This window comes from Cynoglossus semilaevis, chromosome 14 (genome assembly GCF_000523025.1).
Source record: "Cynoglossus semilaevis isolate Cse_v1.0 chromosome 14, Cse_v1.0, whole genome shotgun sequence".
Classification (NCBI taxonomy): Eukaryota; Metazoa; Chordata; class Actinopteri; order Pleuronectiformes; family Cynoglossidae; genus Cynoglossus; species Cynoglossus semilaevis.
Window position 1 is genome coordinate 24,284,476 of NC_024320.1, and position 21,178 is coordinate 24,305,653.

General features: G+C 40.2%; 5 protein-coding genes across 6 annotated transcripts in view; 4 read left to right on the plus strand and 1 right to left on the minus strand.

Annotated features, from left to right (window-relative positions):
- ciz1a (cdkn1a interacting zinc finger protein 1a) overlaps window positions 1-6,079 on the plus strand; it is a 9,037-nt gene extending 2,958 nt beyond the window's left edge. For both annotated transcript variants that reach the window (XM_008325995.3, XM_008325996.3), the window contains exons 5-15: window positions 39-156; window positions 547-634; window positions 762-847; window positions 977-1,191; window positions 1,283-1,413; window positions 2,065-2,155; window positions 2,258-2,371; window positions 2,469-2,621; window positions 3,068-3,146; window positions 3,308-3,429; window positions 3,572-6,079. In XM_008325995.3, the coding sequence (XP_008324217.1) occupies window positions 39-156; window positions 547-634; window positions 762-847; window positions 977-1,191; window positions 1,283-1,413; window positions 2,065-2,155; window positions 2,258-2,371; window positions 2,469-2,621; window positions 3,068-3,146; window positions 3,308-3,429; window positions 3,572-4,024 (1,650 nt within the window). In that variant the 3' untranslated portion in view covers window positions 4,025-6,079. The remainder of the gene's footprint in view (window positions 1-38; window positions 157-546; window positions 635-761; window positions 848-976; window positions 1,192-1,282; window positions 1,414-2,064; window positions 2,156-2,257; window positions 2,372-2,468; window positions 2,622-3,067; window positions 3,147-3,307; window positions 3,430-3,571) is intronic.
- Window positions 5,511-7,999, minus strand: bbln (bublin coiled coil protein). The gene is made up of 2 exons (XM_008325997.3): window positions 7,614-7,999; window positions 5,511-7,088 (listed from the first exon to the last, which is right to left on the minus strand). Exons 1-2 carry the CDS (start codon window positions 7,690-7,692, stop codon window positions 6,856-6,858), a joined length of 312 nt encoding a protein of 103 aa, XP_008324219.1. The 5' UTR covers window positions 7,693-7,999; the 3' UTR covers window positions 5,511-6,855.
- Window positions 8,000-8,349: 350 nt separating this feature from the next.
- surf2 (surfeit 2) lies at window positions 8,350-10,795 on the plus strand. The gene is made up of 6 exons (XM_008325998.3): window positions 8,350-8,796; window positions 9,140-9,291; window positions 9,380-9,483; window positions 9,923-10,108; window positions 10,291-10,433; window positions 10,536-10,795. The coding sequence occupies exons 1-6, from the start codon at window positions 8,722-8,724 to the stop codon at window positions 10,623-10,625; spliced, it is 750 nt and encodes a 249-aa protein (XP_008324220.1). The 5' UTR covers window positions 8,350-8,721; the 3' UTR covers window positions 10,626-10,795.
- Window positions 10,796-11,851: 1,056 nt separating this feature from the next.
- On the plus strand, window positions 11,852-20,015 carry surf4 (surfeit 4). Its single transcript, XM_008325999.3, has 6 exons — window positions 11,852-12,124; window positions 14,016-14,202; window positions 16,524-16,600; window positions 16,687-16,730; window positions 17,732-17,918; window positions 18,809-20,015. Exons 1-6 carry the CDS (start codon window positions 12,077-12,079, stop codon window positions 19,073-19,075), a joined length of 810 nt encoding a protein of 269 aa, XP_008324221.1. The 5' UTR covers window positions 11,852-12,076; the 3' UTR covers window positions 19,076-20,015.
- A 138-nt stretch (window positions 20,016-20,153) lies between these two features.
- The window catches only part of ass1 (argininosuccinate synthase 1), a 17,536-nt gene continuing 16,511 nt past the window's right edge, over window positions 20,154-21,178 (plus strand). Inside the window, exon 1 of the mRNA XM_025062728.1 lies at window positions 20,154-20,660. The gene's annotated coding sequence lies outside the window, so the exon portion shown is untranslated. The remainder of the gene's footprint in view (window positions 20,661-21,178) is intronic.

Here is a 21,178-nt window from a genome sequence, read left to right on the forward strand (position 1 = left end):
TATTATGAAACAATACTGATGCAAAACCCTGTGTGTAGGAGGCCGCGGCTCGTCAGCCGGACATGAGGCTGGACAGTGAACAGACGGCAGCAGAGAGTTCAGATGACCAGCCTGCTGTGACCGCTGCTACTGACCCAGATGTCGACTCTAAGACAGGTGCAGCTGAGTTGAATGTATTACGTACATAAACTTTAAAAAAATTGTGATAATTTCTCACGTTTGTGCACTGATTACATTTAGCGCGGTAGTTAGCATTGTTAGCCGTCACTGACTTTCAGATGCTGTTGATGGTGGGATTACGGTAATAAAAAAACATTTTTTAACACTTTGTGGCTAACAGCAAAACAACATAGTGTCCTTGTCCTCTTCAATTGAAAGTCAATCTTTTTTAGAAACCTAAATGCTAAATAACCTGTGTTTTTAAGCAATTTTATATGATGTTAACTTGACAAAAAATGATTTTTCTGTGTTTCAGGCTGCAGAGCCATGTGTTGAATTAACATCTTTATAAAAAGGATAACTTTAATCTGTCTTTTTCCCACTCAGATGACACCGCTACAGAAGAAGGTGAACCCGTGGAGATGATAGAAGAGCAACATGAAGAACCTGCATTTAAAAAGAGGAAGACTGAAGGGTGAGGAAATGGTTTTTTGGTTTGAAATGCTGTTTTAATTAGGGAAAAATAAACGAACAAAAATCAAATACCTTATTTAAAAAGAAAAAGTCAATCTCTTTGACACTTGTTTTCTTCTTTCTCTCAGATCAGAGACCGGAGCTGCTGCAGATTCAGAGGCGACGCTTGTTCCTCCAGACGGTGACGCTCATGCGGAGGAGGGCCGACCTGAAGGTAAACACAACACGTGGACTGTAGAGAAGATGGTTGTCAGATATTATGGTATATGGAGTTCTAAATGTCAAGAACAAATACCGAGGTAAAGATGCTAAGTTTAACATTTTAACCTCAAACTTCTGTCAGACTGTGTCCTTATTCCCGGAGCCTCGACGGAGGAGTTAGAGGATGGAACACCGGAGGAGATCCTGGAGAAGGAGAGTGTTGCTGAGGAGGAGTCACAGGATAAAGACGACTCCGTTAGTTCACCCGGCCTACGGGAGGAAGTGGAGGACGTCATAGCGGAGGGCGCCAACAAATTTTACTGCTACCTCTGCAGCATTACCTGCCACAACCAGCAGGTGTGCCTGGAGTGATGTAGTCCTTCATGTTTTATCACTGGAACTGGAACTAAAAGTTGTGTGTGTGTCCGGTTTGTGTTCTGTGTTGTAGAACTTCAGGACTCACATGAACAGCATTTCCCACCAGCAGAGGATGATGGAGATCCAACACATGAGCAACGCCTGTCTGGTCACGCTGCTGCCTCGTGTGCAGGAGTCTCTGCAGGGAGCGGTCAAGGATGGGTCAGTTTTGTTTTTTGTTTTTTTACAGTTGAGACAAATTAGGGCTGGAACATTTAATGTGTATATTTTAATTAAATACTTACAAAAATTCAAGGGTTTAAGTAACACAAATACTGGTGAGACTAACGCACACACTCTAGTCCAGTAGGTGGCAGTATTGCACCGTAAAGTTAATTTGCCATTTGCCGATTATCAGTACACTCCAGTTCAAGTCCTTTTCTGTCTCCATCCATGCTAACGATGACAGTCCAGTCTGTCCTGTCGTATTTGTGGCATAAGTTTTAATTCACGTCAGGCCTGTTTTCTGACCATCCAATCAAATCACTCAAATCTCCAACATAACTCTGGGCCATCTGGAATACCTTGACGTGCCAGCTTGGTGCTATTGAATCGATATCTGATGACACTTTGTTGCTAACGGCAAAACAACATAATGTCCATGTCCTCTTCAATAGAAAATCATTGGTGAAAATTTCAGCGGGAGAGAAAGCTAGATGCTAAAGAACGGCAAATATTATGAATCCAAAAACTCTTTGTGCCAAATGTTGATATGTGATAATTTAAGGTGAATTCATGTCAAATCATCTGTGACAGAGAAACATGTTTAAGAAGGAGATGACGTTGACAAAGTGTCGTCTGTTTTCTTCGTAGAGAGAAAAAAGAAACGAAGCGCTGGTGTGGAACATGTCACACCCACTTTAGCAGCAGCATCATGGACCACCGTCGGACCAAGGAGCACAAAGTAACAGCTGCTCGATGTCGATCATCATGTGAACAACATTCAGTACAACACGTCTGCTTTTTTTCAAGTTAACGTCCAGATCTTTCATCATTCCTTCCTCAGCTGGCCACCAGAACGGCCTTCTCCTCCTGCACGGTCTGTAAGAAACCCTTCAGGAACCCTCAGAGTTTTCTGGAGCACCTGCAGTCCCTGGAGCACAGACAGAACCTTCACAAGGTTTTTTTTTTTTTTTAATAAACGATGTGAAGATGGAATCAGTCACTGAACCTCTGAGCTGCTGCACTTCACTGATGCAACCGTTTGTGTTCACCAGCTCCAGGAAGAGGGCGACGATGAGGCTCTGGCCAAACTGACAGCAGTGGACGCTGACGGATTTATGCTGGAAGAAGAGGAGGAGCTGAGTGAGGGGGAGGAAGAAGAGGAGAGGCAGGGGAAGGAGGGAGACGAGGAAAACTCTGAGGAACAGGTGATTTTCTTTGTTCTAAAAAAAACAACTAAATATAAATGACATGACCTTCCAGTGGACTCACCACCCGCAGGAGGGTTTTATGGGGGTTTGGTACGGTGCCGTGTGATTTGGGTGGCGACTGCTGCCCCCGCGACCCGGTAACGGATAAGCGGCTGAAAATGGATGGATGGATAAATTACATGAGAATAATACTGTATTATTTTCATCAACTTCCTTTACTTTTTCACACCATCTAATACTGTATAAAATAAAAAGAATTTTAAGGGAAATAAGACCAGACTTAAAATAAATAGTTAGCATAAACAGCACATTTACAAAGAACCTTTTATAAATATGTATATATTAGATATAAATATAATGTATATTTTTTAACACAGAATATATATTTAGTAGTAAATTGTAGACATGTTACTCATGTCGTTGTCCTTGTTGACCTGGAACAGTGTGACTGGTCCTCACGTAAGGAGGTGACGCTGAAGAATATGACCAGTGACGAGCAGCACGATCCTGACACTGTTTATGGTGAGTGGGGGAGGAAAAGAGAGGGGGAGGGAGGGAGGAAGTGGGGTCTACCATCTTTTGAATTAATCAGTTTTTGGCTCTTAATTTGTATTAATTTAAAATGTTTTTTGTAAACAATAATAATAATATAATCCAAATTTCTTCCCTGTTTCTTCCGACAGGCTCCAGTTTCCTTGTCCCAGTTTCAGGGTTTATTTGCAGACTCTGCAAGAAGTTTTACCACTTTGACTCCTCTGCTCTGCACAGCCACTGCACATCACTGCCGCACTTTGAGAACCTCAAGGTTTGTTGATAATATCGCTGGTCGTGATGAGATGAGTGTGACAGTGTGTTTGGACAGTGGCTCGAGCGATGATAAAAAATCAATGTAATTTTTTCCATCTATTTATTGTCATATTTTTTTCGGTTTTGTTGTTGTTGTGCAGATGTACAAAGCGATGTTCGCTCAGAAGGAAGGTGAAGATGTTGACTCCTCTAGTCCATCTGTCCAGTCTACAGACCTCCCTCACTCCAGCACAGACTGTTTAGTTGAAACCTCACTTGATGACGATGTAGTGACAAACCAGAACTCGGCCGAAGTCGACCAACAAATATTACAGATAGACACCCAGCTCTGTAAGAAGGAACCGGAAACCGACCTGACCTGCACTGACAGAACAGACCAGGACATGAGCCGCTGCATCAAGACAGAGGCCACGCCCACTACACCTGTTGGCAGCAGAGAGGAACCGGATGCCGACTCAGCAGCCACTGCTGAAGATGCCAACGACGACGAGGAGAACGCTGACGCTCCCTCCGCTCCAGGGAAGAGGATCGGCTGCAGGAAACCAAAAGCTGCTCCAAAACGCCGTTCAGGGAGGGTAACAAACAGACGCTGAGACGGAGACGCGGCTTTTGAACTTGGAAAGAGACTCCGACGTCAGTCTGTGAGGTATCAGTACACAATGAGGTGCTCTTATTGAACAGCAACCTAAGAAATGCACAACACAGCTTCTAAGCCATACAAAAAAATTAAACACACAGTGAGGGAAGTTAACGCCTGGTGGTTAAGAGTGAGAACAGTGAGAGGGTTGTGGTTAAAACAATAAACAGGAAACACTTCCAGGGCAGCGGTAAATTAAATGGACTGTGATGTGGAAATATGACCTCCATCAGTGAAACCACTTTGTTAACATTAGTTTCATGGTTTTTAACAACTGCAGTGTCCGTCACAGTTCACGTTTTGTTCTCTCTCCTGAAGTCATCCTCTTCTTTAGCCGTACCTGGTTTGATCCCAGATCATTTATTGTCATTTTCAGTCGTAGATTAAAGATAACAGTCTTGAAAACTGGACTTGTTTGAGGTTTTCAGGATGTTTCACATCCCGTCTAACCTATATATGTGAGGTCTCTTCAGTCCTGATCTGATTAGAACCTTTACGCATGTGTTTCACGATTTTAAAGGAAGTCCCTCCAGGTTCCTTAACAAGAAAGTGTTTCAAGTTAATCACATTAATATTTGTGCTAGAATTTTAACCCTAACGTTAGGGTTTAGACCCGGGGTGTCAAACATAAGGCCTGCGGGCCAATCTCGGCCCGCTTGATGAATTTTGAAAATAAAGTAATTCACAAACACGTCATGTTCAGGATATGTTCCGTAAAATTCTATTTCAGTAAATATGAAGATTTATCAAATGTACGTTTTGCATGAAAACAAAGGGGGGAAAAGATGGACTTTTTGTTATTTATAGGCAATTATGCTATGATTGTACTGGTTCTGGCCTACTTGACATCTTATTAGACTGCATGCTGCCCCAGAACCAAAATGAGTTTGACCGCCGGGGTTTAGACAATGTGTTTTCCAACTAGCAATTGTTAGTTTCGTACCCTGAAGTCCCCAAGGACCAGTCGCTCTACTCATTCCCTAGAACTTGAAGATCGTCAGATTGTTGACATTTAATCCCCTTGAAGTGTCGGCACGGAAACATGTATTCACCTCTCATCAACATGAAGTTTGTTTTTTATTTTTTTCTGCTTTCGTTTGGACTAGAAATGTCCAGGAATCCTCACATTCACAGACAGTTTGTGTGTTGTGTTTATTTTTACATAATTATCATTATTATTTTAAACCTTTTTATTGGATTTGTGCTGCTTGAATTTTGACAAACTGCACTTCACATTTGATTTCTTTTGAATTTGTGTTTGAAATATGCATCTTAAAATGAATTATCGCTAAAAAGCTTTCAGACTCGTTTTGATCACATTTGAAGTCACATTCCACTGGATGTTTTACTTTGCCTGCATTCGAAAAATGAGTTTGTTCCATAGTTATTTCAACATTGCATTGTTAGCATAATATATAGTGTTTGGTTGTGTGTTTTTGGCCTTTTTTTTTTGTTCCTTCCTCATTGATGATGTTTGGATTTCAGTGCACTGGACAGAAACCTCACATAACGGTCCGAGTATTAGCAAGAAAAAAAAGTTTGTGATTTAGCTAAACGAGTCGACTGTTAGATTACCACTAACTGTTCATGTAAAGAGGTCTAATATTTCACACAGTCTTCAGCCAACACGGGACGTGTACGTGTAAAATATAAGGATGTTTTTTTTTTTCCTCTTCATGACTCGTGTGCTGTTCTGAACAGACTTAGACAAAAAAAATGTTGATTTTTCCAACCACAGGACGCTGGTTGTTGTCACATGTAGCAACTCCTGCATTCATGGCGTCGACTGTCACATGACCGCGTGGAGTAATGAGACTTGAGCAGGAGGAAGGGAAGGACAGGTGAAGGCACATTTCACACAAAGCTGTACGTTTCTTAGTGTATTTTTATTCAGCTACTGACAAACTGAACAAACAGGCGATGTTTTCTAATTGCTGGAGTTTTGATGTATTTTTGGATGTTTGCCTTTTGTCTTGGGTCACTTTAATTTATATTAAAAAATGTCTGAAAATTTGGTTACATCATTATTTGTTGTTTTTTATTATTATTATTAATTTAATAATAACTTTGCATCCACTTATTTCAAGCTGCTGGTGAAATAAACCAAGAACACAGAAGATTTACAGCCATGATCAAGGACAAACACTACTGTGACAGACACTTGGAATGTTATATATACAGTATGTATATCATTTTAGGAAGAGAAAAAAAACCCACAATTCTCTTATTAATGAGATAAAGACGCACCTGAAATTTTTCACTATAACGTATCTTCATAATAACCACTGATAAAGTCCTCTTTCCTAAAAGGCAAAGTACCAGCTGAGCCAAATCCATCAATCCATACAGTCACCTTGAACAGATGTGTTAAACAATGTGACAGCAGATCACATGCAGCATCTATAATAGATAACAGAACATTATTAATGTAAGTGAAACCAACCAACCACAGGCACCAGTAGTCCCAGTGATGCCTTCACTGTCTCTCCCAAGCGTGTGTCGGCCATACTAGGTCAATAATCTTTCTAAAAATAAATTATTTTCTTCATACTTTATACTCCTCTGGGCTGAAAACTGGAGCTCTGTGCTGCTGTATTTAAATAAACATATTGGTGGTACTTGGAGGGAGGAGTAAATGCGACACTGCTGAGTAGTTGAATTGAGTTTACATACTGTAAACACACATGCTGATGAGTATGGAAACCAACATTGAAAATATAGTAAACCCACATGAAATGGTACATTTTGGGAACATATTATTATTTTCTTTATCAGAGTCTGTGTCGTCTACTCGCTCTTTTCACCCCTCTGTGGGCTCCCATCTTCTTTACTCTGCTCCTCCTCTGATTTTTGCTCCCCCTCAGACTGGGCACCGTTCAGCTGGGCCCTGAACTCCAGCCGGGCCTGTCTGTTCGACTCCATCAGTTCATGCAGTTTACCGTTGAGCGCATCATTACGCTCCTCCAGGTCATCGAGATAAGAGTTGATCTGATCCAGCATGGAGTTGATCGCTGCATACTCTGTGGAGAAGCAAATAAAGCAGGGAGGGACTTTTATTTTGAAGGTTCGGGTTGTTTTAGCCAAATGGCTACAATAACTTCCTGCAGTAGACTAGTCACAGCTATTCAGGTTCCTGCACATTTAGCATTTGTTTCCATACTTTGGACTTATGCACAAACATTTACGATTATTTTTCTGAATATTTTCATATATAATTAAGTGTAGATGCAGACAGACTTAAAGTCTGAAATACCATATTTGTTGTCTTAATAATTAAAATTCACGCAAAATGTAACCCATATAACAATTTGTTAGAAAAAAATTCGAAATTGTTTACTTTATTTTTAACGTTTCGTTTTTTATACAATGCTCGTCACATTCTGTATAATTACATCAGGTGCATGAATGTAGTTATTGACATATTTAACTAACCATCGACCAAAATAAGTCACTAAACGAAAGCAATCTTTAAATGGAGGACAGTCCGTTGCTCCAACACTGTTATCAGTTGTGACTTTAACGAATGGAAGACATGTTGGCTTTACCTTCGTCGCCAAACTCATCTTCGTCATTAATAATCCCGTCGTCCATAGAGATGTTCGGATCACCGTTCGGTCCAGACATGATTCAAACGTGACCGTTAGTCACTTATTTCCAGACTCAGTTACTGTCAAGCTATTCCAGGCTAACAGGCTTCCAGACAGCACAGCAATTCGGTGATATAACACAACAAACAGAACAGAAGTGTGACGCTGTTATACAAAAGTTATTCAACAACAACGTCACCTAATCAAAACCGTATAAAATTGAGTCTCCGTAGCCGCCAGTTAGCTACTTTAACCTATCGTAGTTTCCACACTACACCGACGAAATCTGTTTGCTGAACCAAGGAATTATGGGAGGAGTGGGGGCGTGGCTATAAACTCCGTTTGGAAATTATAGATACTCGACGACACACGGCTCACCTGAAGAAAAATCCTGAATCCTGAAGTAAATTAATTGAAGTAAAATAATTTAGTTGTACAATTTAATAATAAGATTTCTTTTTTAAATTATTACGTTCTGTGGGTTTATATCTTATTTTTTTCCGTAACTCGACTGTACACTTTTTTTATGGTCGGTTTTGAAATAAGACAGAGTGGGCCATCTTTTTTTTTATCTTTCATCTATGAGTTGTCACATGTCAGTCAGCTGATTAGTGGCGTTTCACAGTGCTGCGTTTTACTGTTTGTTTACTATTTGTTTACGTCATAGTAATACAAACAAAAACAATAAAAAAGTTAAAAAAAATACATTCGACACATACTTTGACTCAGTTTTACCTGTTTTAGTTATTCAATAGTCAACTGCATATACTAGTTAATTTTTACTCATTTTGGCTTTTTATTTATTTATTTATTTTTGCTGTTTTTCTGCGTCCGTTTTGTCAATCAACTACTTCTCAACTACGTCGCTGGAAAAAACAATTGTAGATTTTAAAAATTCCAAACCCCTCTTATTTCCCCCACTTTGATCGACAGAGGGCGCCAAGCATTCAGGCGTCACAGTGCGTGTGCGTATCCGACCCACGTGTGGAGACACACTTCCTGCGAGTGTGTTTAACCTGGAAACTAATACATTTGAAGCTGTGTTTGGGAGTTTGGAGTTTAAGCAATGGAGGATTTACCTTCGGATCTCAGGGGCTTTCTTCTCAACCACCCGTTTCTTCAACTCACGGACGGCAAAAAGGTCGGTGAGCAGACGCCTGCGTGTTACAGTGAGAACGCGTTCATTTTGTTGTTAGCTGTGATGCTAACTTACCGCACGACATGCGCTGTCAAACAGGGATCCAGAGCGACTGTTGTCACCGCTGTAACCGCTGCTACTTACTGAAAACATTAAGAAACTCATACATGCTGAGGCAGGAAGACGACTTTTTAAAATATATTTTTAGCCGATTTGTTTTACAAATATCACGTGAACTTTTGATTAAGTGTTTCATCTTTCTTCAACGGTGTTTACACAAATGAGTGATGTATCATATTCAGTAAAACCTTAATGTACATATGCAGATGTCGCCTGTCTATTTCAGATCAAATGCACGCTTAACGGACACGAGTTTCCATGCAGCCTAACAGAGCTGCAGAAGTTCACGAAGGGGAAGAAGTATGAGAAACTGAGTGCAACGGCAGAGTTCAACTACAGCCAGTATGAGCCACACATTATTCCCAGCACAAAACAGCCGTAAGGACACTCCTATCAATCTCCCAAAATCTTTGAGAAGATGTTTCCTCTTTAAAAAAAATGTAACTCGCTGATGTTTGTTTTCCAGCAAACAGCTCTTCTGTAAGTTGACCCTCCGACATCTCAACCGGCAGCCACACCACGTCCTCAGACATGTCAACGGGAAACGTTTTAAAAAGGCTCTCTCCAAATGTCAGTACCACACAAATTCCACCTGCACAGTTTTTCTTTTTAATCCTGTGTTGTTGATGTGATGCCGTGTGAAGTGTGGATGTCACCAACTCAAACCTGTTCTGTATAAATATGATTTCTGGGTAATTTTTAACATGTCAGTGGTGAAAATTCACTGTCTGTCCATTATATTTAATTCATGTGTGTAACATATTTAATCTGATCGACCATGAATGGGCAAAGAAAATGTATAGGGTGAGGAAGAAAGTACCGTGCCGTACTGATAGGGGGCAGTGATGTGCGGTGATGTTCATGACTGACTGTGCTGAGCCCCGTAGGCACAACCGGTAACAGGTTCACGTCACTGCGTTAATCCTGTGGAGCCGGTTATGTTTTAAATGTTTCAAATTAAAATAAATAGAAACATTGTAGGTTTAACAAACTGTCGTTCGTGTTGCAGATGAAGAGTGTGTGAAGCAGGGAATTGAATACATTCCAGTCAGACTCACACAGAAAAAGCCCAAGGATATCGGAGATGACATCAGTCCAAGGAGGCCGTCGAAACACGGGGGCAACGCGTGGGAACCGTCCTCCAGTGACGATGACCACAGTGACTCTGAAGACAGCATGAGTGACCTCTACCCTTGTCAGTGTTTGTCCCACTTTTTGCACATAGATTTTTTTTGTTAGACTTTAATTTCAGGTACAATCTGGTGAATTCAAAACTCAAATGTAACTTGAAATTTAAATAAACTGACACAGAATTCTGTACATGTAACTGTATCTACATGACAAAATAAAAAAAAATTGACTTTTTTCCCCCCACAGCTTCCATCTTCACATTAAAAAACACAAGTGAAGAAATGGTACAAGATGAAGAACATAAAGAGGAGGAGGAGGAAGACGACTTCCAAACAGACGAAGATGAGGAAATGGAGGTGGATGAACAGGTTACTTCGAAACGCAAAAAGGCAAGTTTTTTAAATATGTATTTAAAATGGTGTGTGTGTGTGTGTGTGTGTCTTGTACAAATCCCACTCACTTCTGTTATTGCTGTCTTCTCCCATCCTCAGGTGCAGGACGGAGGTTTTCAGAAGAAATTCAGGAATAATAACTGGAAATCTGGACGCAAGAAAACTAAGAAATTACAAAATGGGAAGTGAAAACGAACCAAACCAGTTCATTAAAAAACTGTTTTCTGGCAGTTTCCCTGAGGAACATTTTTATGAAATAGAAACCTCGTTGTGAATAAGAAATATTTTGGACTGTGTAGATTGTGCTTGAGTTTGAAAGCATATCAGACACTGCTTTAAAATACAAATGAACTTGCAAATGTTGTTTCTGTGTCTTGTTTTTATGCAAATGTTTCTTTAACCGCCCGTGTCACAAATCCTCTTTAAATAATAGAAAAACAAATCAACAAAATAAGTGCAAAACAAATCCATCTTTAGCATTGGCTTTTTTAGAAACTATTTAACAAAATGTAGAAGTAAAAAATATTCCATGTGAACTGAAAATAACTGGAAAAAATAGTAGAGGTTTTTTGTTTTTTTGCCACTGAAACCATGAATATGGACTGCTTTTTTTTAGATGACTTCTTCTGCAGGACTAGAGTCTTCTAAGAACATCATCAGACTAAGTACACAAGAATTAATTGTTTGGTCAAATTAAACGCAAATAGAACTTTTTGTATAAATTAGCCTGGGGATGTAGGCACTACAAATAGAAATTAGAGATGTGTCACCCAAAGTACACTCACCCCATGGTAAAACACCCAGGTGAGACTATAACCCTGAGCTTAATTTAATACATTTATAACTGAGTGTTGGAGAACATACAATACATTTAATGTTGTCAAATGTACTGTAAAAACAGCCATTAAAATAGAATGAATGAAATGAGATGAAGAACGACACTTGTTGAAACCAATCAACACACTCTGATATTCAACTAAACGAGGATGCTGCAGACTGTGCTGGGATTGGGTGGATTCATTTTCTGTTAATTGTGTTATCTTTTATTTCATTATTATTGAATTCATATATTTTAATTAATATTGCGTCCGCATGCTACATAAATAAAAGAATGTAACCCTAACCCTTTCTTTAAAAATGCTTTAATACAACATGAGCATTAATCTTGATTGTCAACTTCAACATTTGTGCATCCATAAATCCACCGAACATGGGTTTGATTAGTTCCGTTGGGCCTTAATAACAGCGCTGCAGGGTTGGATTACACTTACAAAACAGTCAAGGTGAAACGTCAAGTCGTCAAAGTGTTGTTTACACTTTCACAACCCGTAAACTACGGTGTTTGGTCGGCGTCATGGCCGTCAACAGAGCGATCTACGTGGCATACAGCGGTTGCAGCAGCAGCAGTGCCATGTAGGGGGCCGTGTTTGCTGTGGCGCTCGTCAAATCGCGGGGCATTGTGGGGCGGAGGCGGCCTTTCCCTGCGTGCAGGCGAAACGGGAAATCTTTCAAGTAAATAACGGCCACAGAGGGGAAGAGAGGGACACGCAGAGCAAGGAAGGGAGGACATTCAGGCATTCGGGGAACGTGTCGAGCTCAGCCGTTAATTTCTAATAAAAGACGTCACGTTGGGAAGCAACATGGGGCAAGAGGAATTGATGAACACCGCCGAAGACGTGGCGGATCAGGTAACTTCAACACCGCTGCTCGCGTTAGCCGCGGCTAGTTAGCATGGTGGCTGCTCACTAGTTTGTGAGTAACGGCTGCTGTCTGTCAGTGTGGGGTTTTCACCCTGCTTTCTACATTATTCTTTACTGCTGTAGACAAAGTTAGGTTTATGAGCACAGCAGCATTTGTACGCGTTTTGTATTAAATAAGAGTAACTAATGTCTGGTTGTAAAGGTGTTTATAGTCCTGTCATGTCTCTTACTATTACAGTTACTTTTGTAATGAAACACAGCAGAGTTGTAACAACTGTTTTTTGGGGTAACTGGTTAATATTAAATCTAGTTAAAGGTCCTGTTTTGTTTTGTTTTTTTTTGGTAGTTTGTTAGATTTACCCAAGGGAACACCTGGTTGAGGCTCATTGTCCTTTTTGGCTCCCATATGCTTTGCAAAGCATATGTTGATTGTTGATCTGGGTTTTGGTTTTTAAGTGAAGACTTCTGGTCTACGTGGTGGTAACATTTCATCTTCAAAACGTATTTAAGTTTTACTTTCCTCCACTGACCTCCCCACTGCTGTGTGAAGAAATAAGCTGGACATGTTATGATCAGATTTCAGGGTCAGCCATTGACCCAGGCCAAGGCTTAGCTGAAAGAAAACGGTTCCAGTTCCAGATTTTTTTTTTAACTGAGTTCTCCACAGTGACATTAAGTCATACAGAAACAGGAAACATCATGTATAAATGTACACATATACATGGAGGTGTTTTAGGTGGTGTATTTTCATGTCTAGTAAACTGCCACTGGTACGCACTCGATTACATTCTCTTAATCTCTGGTCCACGTCCTTGTATTTTTTTTCTTCTAGATAGTCCAAGATGTTAATGGTGTCCTTGGACGACTGTCATTAAAAATATTTTGTCTCCCGTCTGTCGAAGCAGACTCGTCTAAAGCATGCTAATGTAATTAAACCTGATTGGGTTAAAACCCATTCACTGTAACATTTACAGTCACCCCTGCTAAGACCCCTTTGTGGTCACATGTCCCACAAATGGATATTGGGAACACACACTTTTTACACACACACACACACCTCTTACTCCACATTCTACATTTCTGTTTTTTTTTTTTGTGTGTGTTGCAACCCTGGGCTTGTTCAGATTGGTCCTCAGTCGTCCAGTCATGTCTCACTTAGCAGTCTTAGTGGGAGTTGGTTGAAGCGGATTGGCTGCCGAGGTCTGACAGTGCTGATGTGGACAGCTGAGGAGGCGGAGATGGTGCAGGGGGGCAGGTCAACACTCCAACACTGTTTCTCCTGTGAAACTGAAAGTCTGCTCTTGGACACAACGTACTTTTTTATTTAATTAATTTTACAATTTGTTTAGACAGTCTGCTCCATTTTGTACATGTGAGCCCTCTTGGGGATCGTGACATGGAGTGCATCACGTTACATGAGGTTTGCCTCATTGTCGATTGCACTTCAAGCTCAAGTGAGCTTTTTGAAACATGCTTTGTTTAGTTGATGAGCAGTTCAGTCAGCAGTCGTCGCATGTTACTTTTTGCATCCCATGATTAATTGCAATAATAAAACAAAAAGTAGAACAACCATACACCTATGTGAGTTTATTATATAGTTTTTACTTCAGCGGGAATTCTCTCATCGCAGCAATTTTCCCTTTAAATTATTGTTGTTGCTCTCACTTGGCACAGGTTTAAATGTTGTGTTGGTTGACGCCCGTCACTGTACTACACTGTAAATAATAACTATAAGCATCTGAGAACAGTCATCGAAGTTTGAAGAAAGTATTATTTAGTGGCCGGAATCTGTCGCTGATGTCATTTTAAAATATTTTCTTTCTTTCTCATTTCATGAATTTACCATTTTCCCCTTTTGTTTTTTTTTTGTTTTTTGTAGTTTTTGCGGGTAACTAAACAGTACCTGCCCCACTTGGCTCGCCTGTGTCTCATAAGCACCTTCTTGGAAGACGGCATTCGCATGTGGTTCCAGTGGCACGAGCAGAGAGACTACATCGAGGCGACCTGGAACTGTGGCTACTTCTTAGCAACATGCTTTGTGCTACTGAACCTCGTAGGACAGCTGGGTGAGTAGTTAGTAGAACCAGATGATCCATTCACTAAGTTAAATAAAAGAGTAAAACCCATGTTGAACCTGAGGTTCCCCCCCCCCCTCTCCACCCCCCCATGGGGACAGAAATGTTTGCACACACCCCCATTTCCCACCCCCTGGAAATTGAAATACTATTGAGAACCGGATAACATGTATATTTTCATCTGTACAAACCACTGTATGAGTTGCTGCCACCTAGTGACTGGAGGCTTGTGTCCAATTATGTCAAGCGTGCCATATTCCATTGGAAGCCCGTCGTGCACCCCCAATGGGGCCCGCCCCACTATTTGAGAAGTACTGCTCTAAAGGCACATTGCGCCATCAGAAGAAACAAAACAAAACAAAACAAATTAAAAGTCAGATGGAAAAGACAGAAAGATCTCATCTTGGCGACCTTTTGTTCCCATAATTCAGCTGCGTATGTGTCTGCTGTGTTCCAGCACCGTTGTGTCTGTAGCACACAGTGAACTTCACCTATAGATTATGTCATTGTCTTGCTGATTAAACAGAGGAGACTGATGGGGCTGTTGCTGTTATCGATCACAATAGCGGTAGAATGCCCCTCTGAGCTCATTGACCTTTGAGCTAGATAGGCTCTGAGATCAAAAGTTGAACGGTGATAAGGACATCAGCTGATCTGGTGGGCCGTATTTGACCGCCACTGTCCTAATAAGTAGACCCTCTGATTTTTTTTTTTCTCAAGTCCGTCTTCATCAGACAACAGCTGTATTCTAAAAAAAGGAACAACTCAATATTTAAGGATTAAGCCACAAAGTTCATACAAGTCGAGAAAAATGAATCGTTTTTTTGACTGACAAACAGTCAAGGCCACGTCTGAAACATCCAGAGACACCCCTGCTATAAAGGGAATATTCAGTTTTAAATTAACTTCCTTTTTTAGTCTACTTTATCTATGGGTGACTTTTTTTCTGTCGTCCGCATTGTGTCAACAAATGCTAATAACATTGACCAATCAGCAAATAGAGCTATTTGCACATTTAAAGCGTTAAAAACTGTTAGAGGTAGAGAGGAAAGAATGGTCTGGTGTCTTTACATGACACAGAAACAGGAAGTTGCACTTCAGCTCTAAAACTCACAGTTTAGACGCCACGTAACATGACCCTAAGGCTCTGCTAAACACTAACGTTTGGATGTTCTACGTAGTGAGTCGTGGAGTAGATGATTTTATCATATGGTTCTGTGTTTTTGCCTTTTGTTGGCAGGATAGATTACTTTATTTTCTGTGATCACAGTAAAGTCTCATCTTGGATTTCTAGTTTCTTTTCTTTGCACATTGAGTAGAAAATAAAGTCAGAATTCCACATTAGAGATTACCATGTTCCAACACCTGAGCTACCAGATGTCTGACTGTAGTTGTTATATCTTAGCCAGGGGACAAACAGACACATTAATGCCTGCAGCTCTGTGCACACACTCAGCAGACCTGTCACAGTGGTTGTTCTCACATTCATGACTGACAGGTATGTTGTAGGGCTGTAGGAAAAATATTGATACACTGATATAGCGTGATATTTAGTTCCACGATACCGATATTCTACAGTGCTTATTTTTTATTATAGTTTATTTTTTAGTTAAATATTAATTTTATTTTGCTTTAATTTCATCTCTACTGATTACAAACGTAGATCCCCCTCAGTTTTAGTAACCTGATGTTAAGATGGAGTTTTAGTAGCCTGATGTTAAGATGGAGCAACATTGTGTGTTTACTGTGCTGACAGGATTACTAAACTTAAATTGCTTAAAAAGAAATATATATGTATATATATGTATGTATATATGTATATGTATGTGTATATATATATATATATACAGTATATATGTACAGTATATATATACATACATATACATGTATTGACCTCTGTTCTCATCATCTATGCATTAAAAATGTATATTATTAGCCACATCTGGACTTCTCCACAAACTTTTGTCTTCTGTTCAGATTTATTAATTAATTTATTAATGTTTTTCCTTTGTTATTTCTTGTTGTGCAGTTTTTTTTCCTTTGTTATTTCTTGTTGTGCAGACACACTGTAAATCTAAAATAAAAAAACTGTCACAACATTTCTATGTATACACAGGTATATGCTCTTGGACCACTGTTTAATGTGAGAGAGACCAGAGTAGTTGAGTGGATGAAGAGAGGATAAGTCTGATAAAAGTTCAAATTGACATTAAACCGTATTATTCCCATTCAGAGAACATATAAAGTGTGAACGCTCAGGATGCATTTGATGGTAGAACCTGTGTCTCTGACCTTTGTGTGTCTCCTCACAGGTGGCTGTGTCCTCATCCTCAGTAGAAATTTTGTACAGTATGCCTGCTTTGGATTGTTTGGCATCATAGCTCTACAGGTAAGAACACATCACTGTGAGTGTGTTTGCAATATTTAAATAGATTTTTTTTAACCTCATTTTTTGTTTTTATGTCCCTCTCCCAGACGGTCGCATACAGCATTCTATGGGACCTCAAATTTCTGATGAGGTAAGTCACGACAATCTCTATGTTTTTAGAGACTGCTCACGTGCACCTAGTTGTGCTAGCTACTAGCATCTCTAAACATTATAATACTTGGTCAAGGCTACGCAGAAACATGTATGGGTATTAAAAAGTTCACTGAAGATCAAACATCCAAAAAGCCAACGCACAACACACATGCAGGTATGTACACGTCCTCAGGAAGACAATGCAGCGTTCGTTGGCTGTTCAACAACATACTTGACAGCAGTCATCATCACAGTCGATGGTAAAGGAGCCTCTATGGTTGACAGCATTTTTTCTGTTGCAGATAAAACGTGTCTTTTTATTCATTGATACGAACCAACATCACAGTGTTAATGTTACAAAGCACGTGATATGGGCTGGGTATTGTTGAGAATCTCATGATTTGATTTTATATATTGATTCAGTTTGAAATTGTTCTAAATGCATTGATATCAATTCAGTATCATGTAGAAATACACAAATAATTCAGGTAATTTAATAATAAAAAAATATTGATTTAATTTCATGCCCATGTGAACAGATATGGATATATGTGTGTGTCAACATAACCAGATATGGAACAATATATGAGGCAGACAATCATACATATCACACCTTTCTGGTTTATGAATGAATGAAGCTATAATAGTAAAAATAAATAAATTACCTACTACTACTACACACTCACTGCCAACTAACATTCCTTCCCACTGCACCCAGTGACTTTGTAGGTGCCCCTCTCCGACAGCAGGGGGCACTGTTCTCTACTGATTATGTCCTGTTTGACTGACCTGTCTTTTGTTGTTGCCTTCATTAAACGTGGTCTAACGTAACATATGACGTTGTCTCCTTCTGCACCACAGCCGTCTGCTGTAGGAGACATGATTGGTCCATAAAGGGATCTTTACTTCAGGCTACTTTACCTGCTGTGTGACTGCAGCTCTGACCCTTCCCAAATACCCTGTCCAAAAATAACCACCTCCTCTCTCCTACTCTGCCAGAAACCTTGCCCTTGGCGGTGGTCTGCTCTTGCTGCTGGCCGAGTCTCGTTCAGAAGGAAAGAGCATGTTCGCTGGAGTCCCTTCTATGGGGGAGAGCTCGCCCAAGCAGTACATGCAGCTGGGCGGCAGAGTACTGCTGGTGCTCATGTTCATGACTCTGCTGCACTTTGACTCCAGCTTCTTCTCTGTAAGTACTGTGGACACAAAGGAGTGTCAGTCACAGACACGACACCGTCCCACGGGGGTTTGGTTACAGGCTGTATCTCATTCATCCCACTTTAGTTTTTATTCCTCATTGTTCATATGGAGACACAAATACACACCTTTTTATGCTAGCTTACCAGACCACAAACAGGGCAGGATTCAAACCTGCATTGCTGTTACCACTGGGTCTAAAAGTAGACTAAGTGCTTCAGAGAGAAGCAGAAAAATTCCAGTCTACCACATCAACTTATTGCCGTCACCTTATTCATTCTAAAGGAAAGTCAGACAATAGTCTATGACCAGGTCAACAGCTCAACTATAAAAATATTCAGTTGTATCAGTTAGTGATTTTCCCACTGAAAATAGGACATGCAGTGTCTGAGCCAGTGCTCTTATCACACTGATGAGTGGAGACTGACTGTGTGGCTAAAACCTGAACTACGCCCCGTGGTGGTTGTTAAACATTAACACATTCACATGATTCCAAAACAATTTGAGTTGACACATCTTATCAGAACTTTTTTTGGATTAGATTAGCGACTGGTATCGGATATGAGGAGATGGTTTGGACTTGTGTTTCCAGATGTATGAGACTAAGGATGTTGGAGATACAGCTGCACCATTTATGGATGTAGTGATGGAGGAGATAACAATTTTTGGTGTAAACGTAGATTAAACAGTCAAATGTAGGCCTAAGTCTGCCAGTCATTTGTGGAAAAAAAAGGGGGGGGGAAAGAGCAGCATCACTGCATATTTCTACCCAATCATATGCTCGTAGTAACACTTTCTTGATTTTTCTTGATCTAATTAGCTTTCTTTGTGTAACTTCCCAAAACATTGTCTGTTAGTTTATTCTTTTTTTTCTTTTCACAGATCCTGCAGAACCTTGTGGGAACTGCCCTAATCATCCTGGTGGCCATCGGCTTCAAAACCAAGCTCGCAGCGTTGACCCTGGTGGTGTGGCTCCTAGTCATTAACTTCTACTTCAATGCTTTCTGGACCATCCCTGCCTACAAACCCATGCACGACTTCCTTAAGTATGACTTCTTCCAGACCACTTCCGTCATCGGTGGCCTGCTCTTGGTGGTGGCACTGGGACCAGGTGGAGTGTCCATGGATGAGAAGAAGAAAGAGTGGTAGACAAGAGTGGTGAAGGATGAGAGGTTTGCCCAGCACCACTAACTTCCCCTTACCACCGGGACACAAAGACCTGCCCTGCTCTGCCCTGCCCTCCAGGCTCAGCAGGGTACACTGATGTTTTTCTAGTTATTTTTTATTATTTGACAGAATCCACAGACACCATCTCATAGGTTTTTTTCTATTGTCCACAAAACAGCTTTTGTTTGTTTATTTTTTAGTTGGTTGCAATAATGTAATTTTTTTTTAAATAAAACAATTTGCAAACTGTAATTATTACACCTGCAACAACAACAAGTAATAAGTAAAGTCAAGGAGAGATTTATATGTCATGTGTTGTCAGAAGATGAATGAAAATAACTTATTGTGTTTCATGGGTGTTTTGCTAAACATTATCGTATGTTAATTTCAATATTTTCTGACTTAAAACCTGGCCTGTTTTAGCCAGTTTCACTGTCTGCCATCGGACCATGGTGTTGGAGGTTAACATGTCGTATTCTTAAAATCTTGGTACTTATTTGACATGAGCTCGTGTTGACCTTCCAGGTTCTTTTCCTCTCCCCCCCTCCCCTCCGGCCTGTCCATAGAGTTTGGACGTATTCTGTCTCCACTGACTCCTGTTTGTGGAGCGTTGAATCTGGAGGGAGAGTACAGTGTATAGTGGTGATAGAGAATTTCAACACATTTGTTAGCGGCAGGACTCGTTATGGGGCACTTTGTACTGTACGTCTGTTGCAAAGGCCTAATTATTGACCTGTATGTCATGGGTGACAAAAGGGGAGGCATGCAAGTGTTTGCGAAACACCGAATTCTTCAGGACTAAGCAGAATCACAAGTCACCTGAACTGTTGTGTATTTCGCCCTGTGTAAGAAAAAAAATTCAGTGTATTAATTTTCAGAAGTTTATATTGTATTTTTGATCTTTTTTTTTTTTTTTTTTTTGGAAGTTCATGTCGGTAGAATAAAAATACAAATACAGTATAAACAAGTCTGGGTTATTTTTCTGTCGAGCTCTTTGAAAAAACACTGACATCTGACGGACAACTGATGTAACTGCTTTGGCGCTTTGCATCATGCTCAGCCATGCTGTTAAAATCCACAAGGACAACTCTAGTATGTACGTTATACATTTGGTGAGATATTTGTCTGTAATTTACAGTCTAATTAATTAAAAAATGGTTTTAAAAAAACTCGACATAAAATGGTTTTAAACATTTGGACAGGTTTTTATAAACCATTAAAACTAGGAGTAGTACGCGTATACAGCGGAGTAACGTCCGACAGTTAAGTAGTTAAACACGTTTTTGATGTTTTTCGTGTTTAACTCTTGTCTGTCCTGTTCGCAAAAAAAAATCCAGATTTACAACTGGGAGTTACATCTTTTGAAAAAAAAAATAAAGAAAAAAAATCAGTAAGGCAGTGATGACGTCATCGAGTTGGACGTCTCCTCCCGCCGAACGTGCCTAGGCTGTTTAAAAATAAAAGGAGCAGCGTCGCTCTGTCCGTGTTGCTCAGTGAATCAGTCGCTGCTTCTCATCAGTTTCTCGCTACTTGCACAGAATATACTGCAAGGACAACATCTCGTGAGGTGAGTGTATTTAACGTACGCGTGTTTTCTGTTGTTTTGTTGAGTATTGTCAACAGGTTTGCCGACGTCGCGGTGATTCTGCGATTGAGTTGTTTTTGTTTTTAACGTCGCAGCGTACAGTATATGACGAGTTTACGTTTGTAGGTATCGAGCTAATGTATTACTTTAAAACGATGTGATGAGGATATATTGGCGTTTCGAGGTTTCCCTTTTTGCCTGTCCTCACAACTTTAAATCACATTCCAAAGCAGATGTGCGAATATACGTGTTCGTGTTATGTGTTAATGTCATACATTTGACATCGAACGGTCAAATCGAGTTAAGGGGTACACAAACGCACCACGTCTCTTACGATCACACGGTGAGGGGGTGCATCGTGGTGAAATTAAGACTGTGAGGAAACCACGCGAGATATGTCATCATCGTCCACATCCAATGTGCAAAATAGATTTGCAGTAATTAATTTATACGTTTTTAGATATTTGACCACAAAGGTTTAATTTGCCAAATCACAGTAT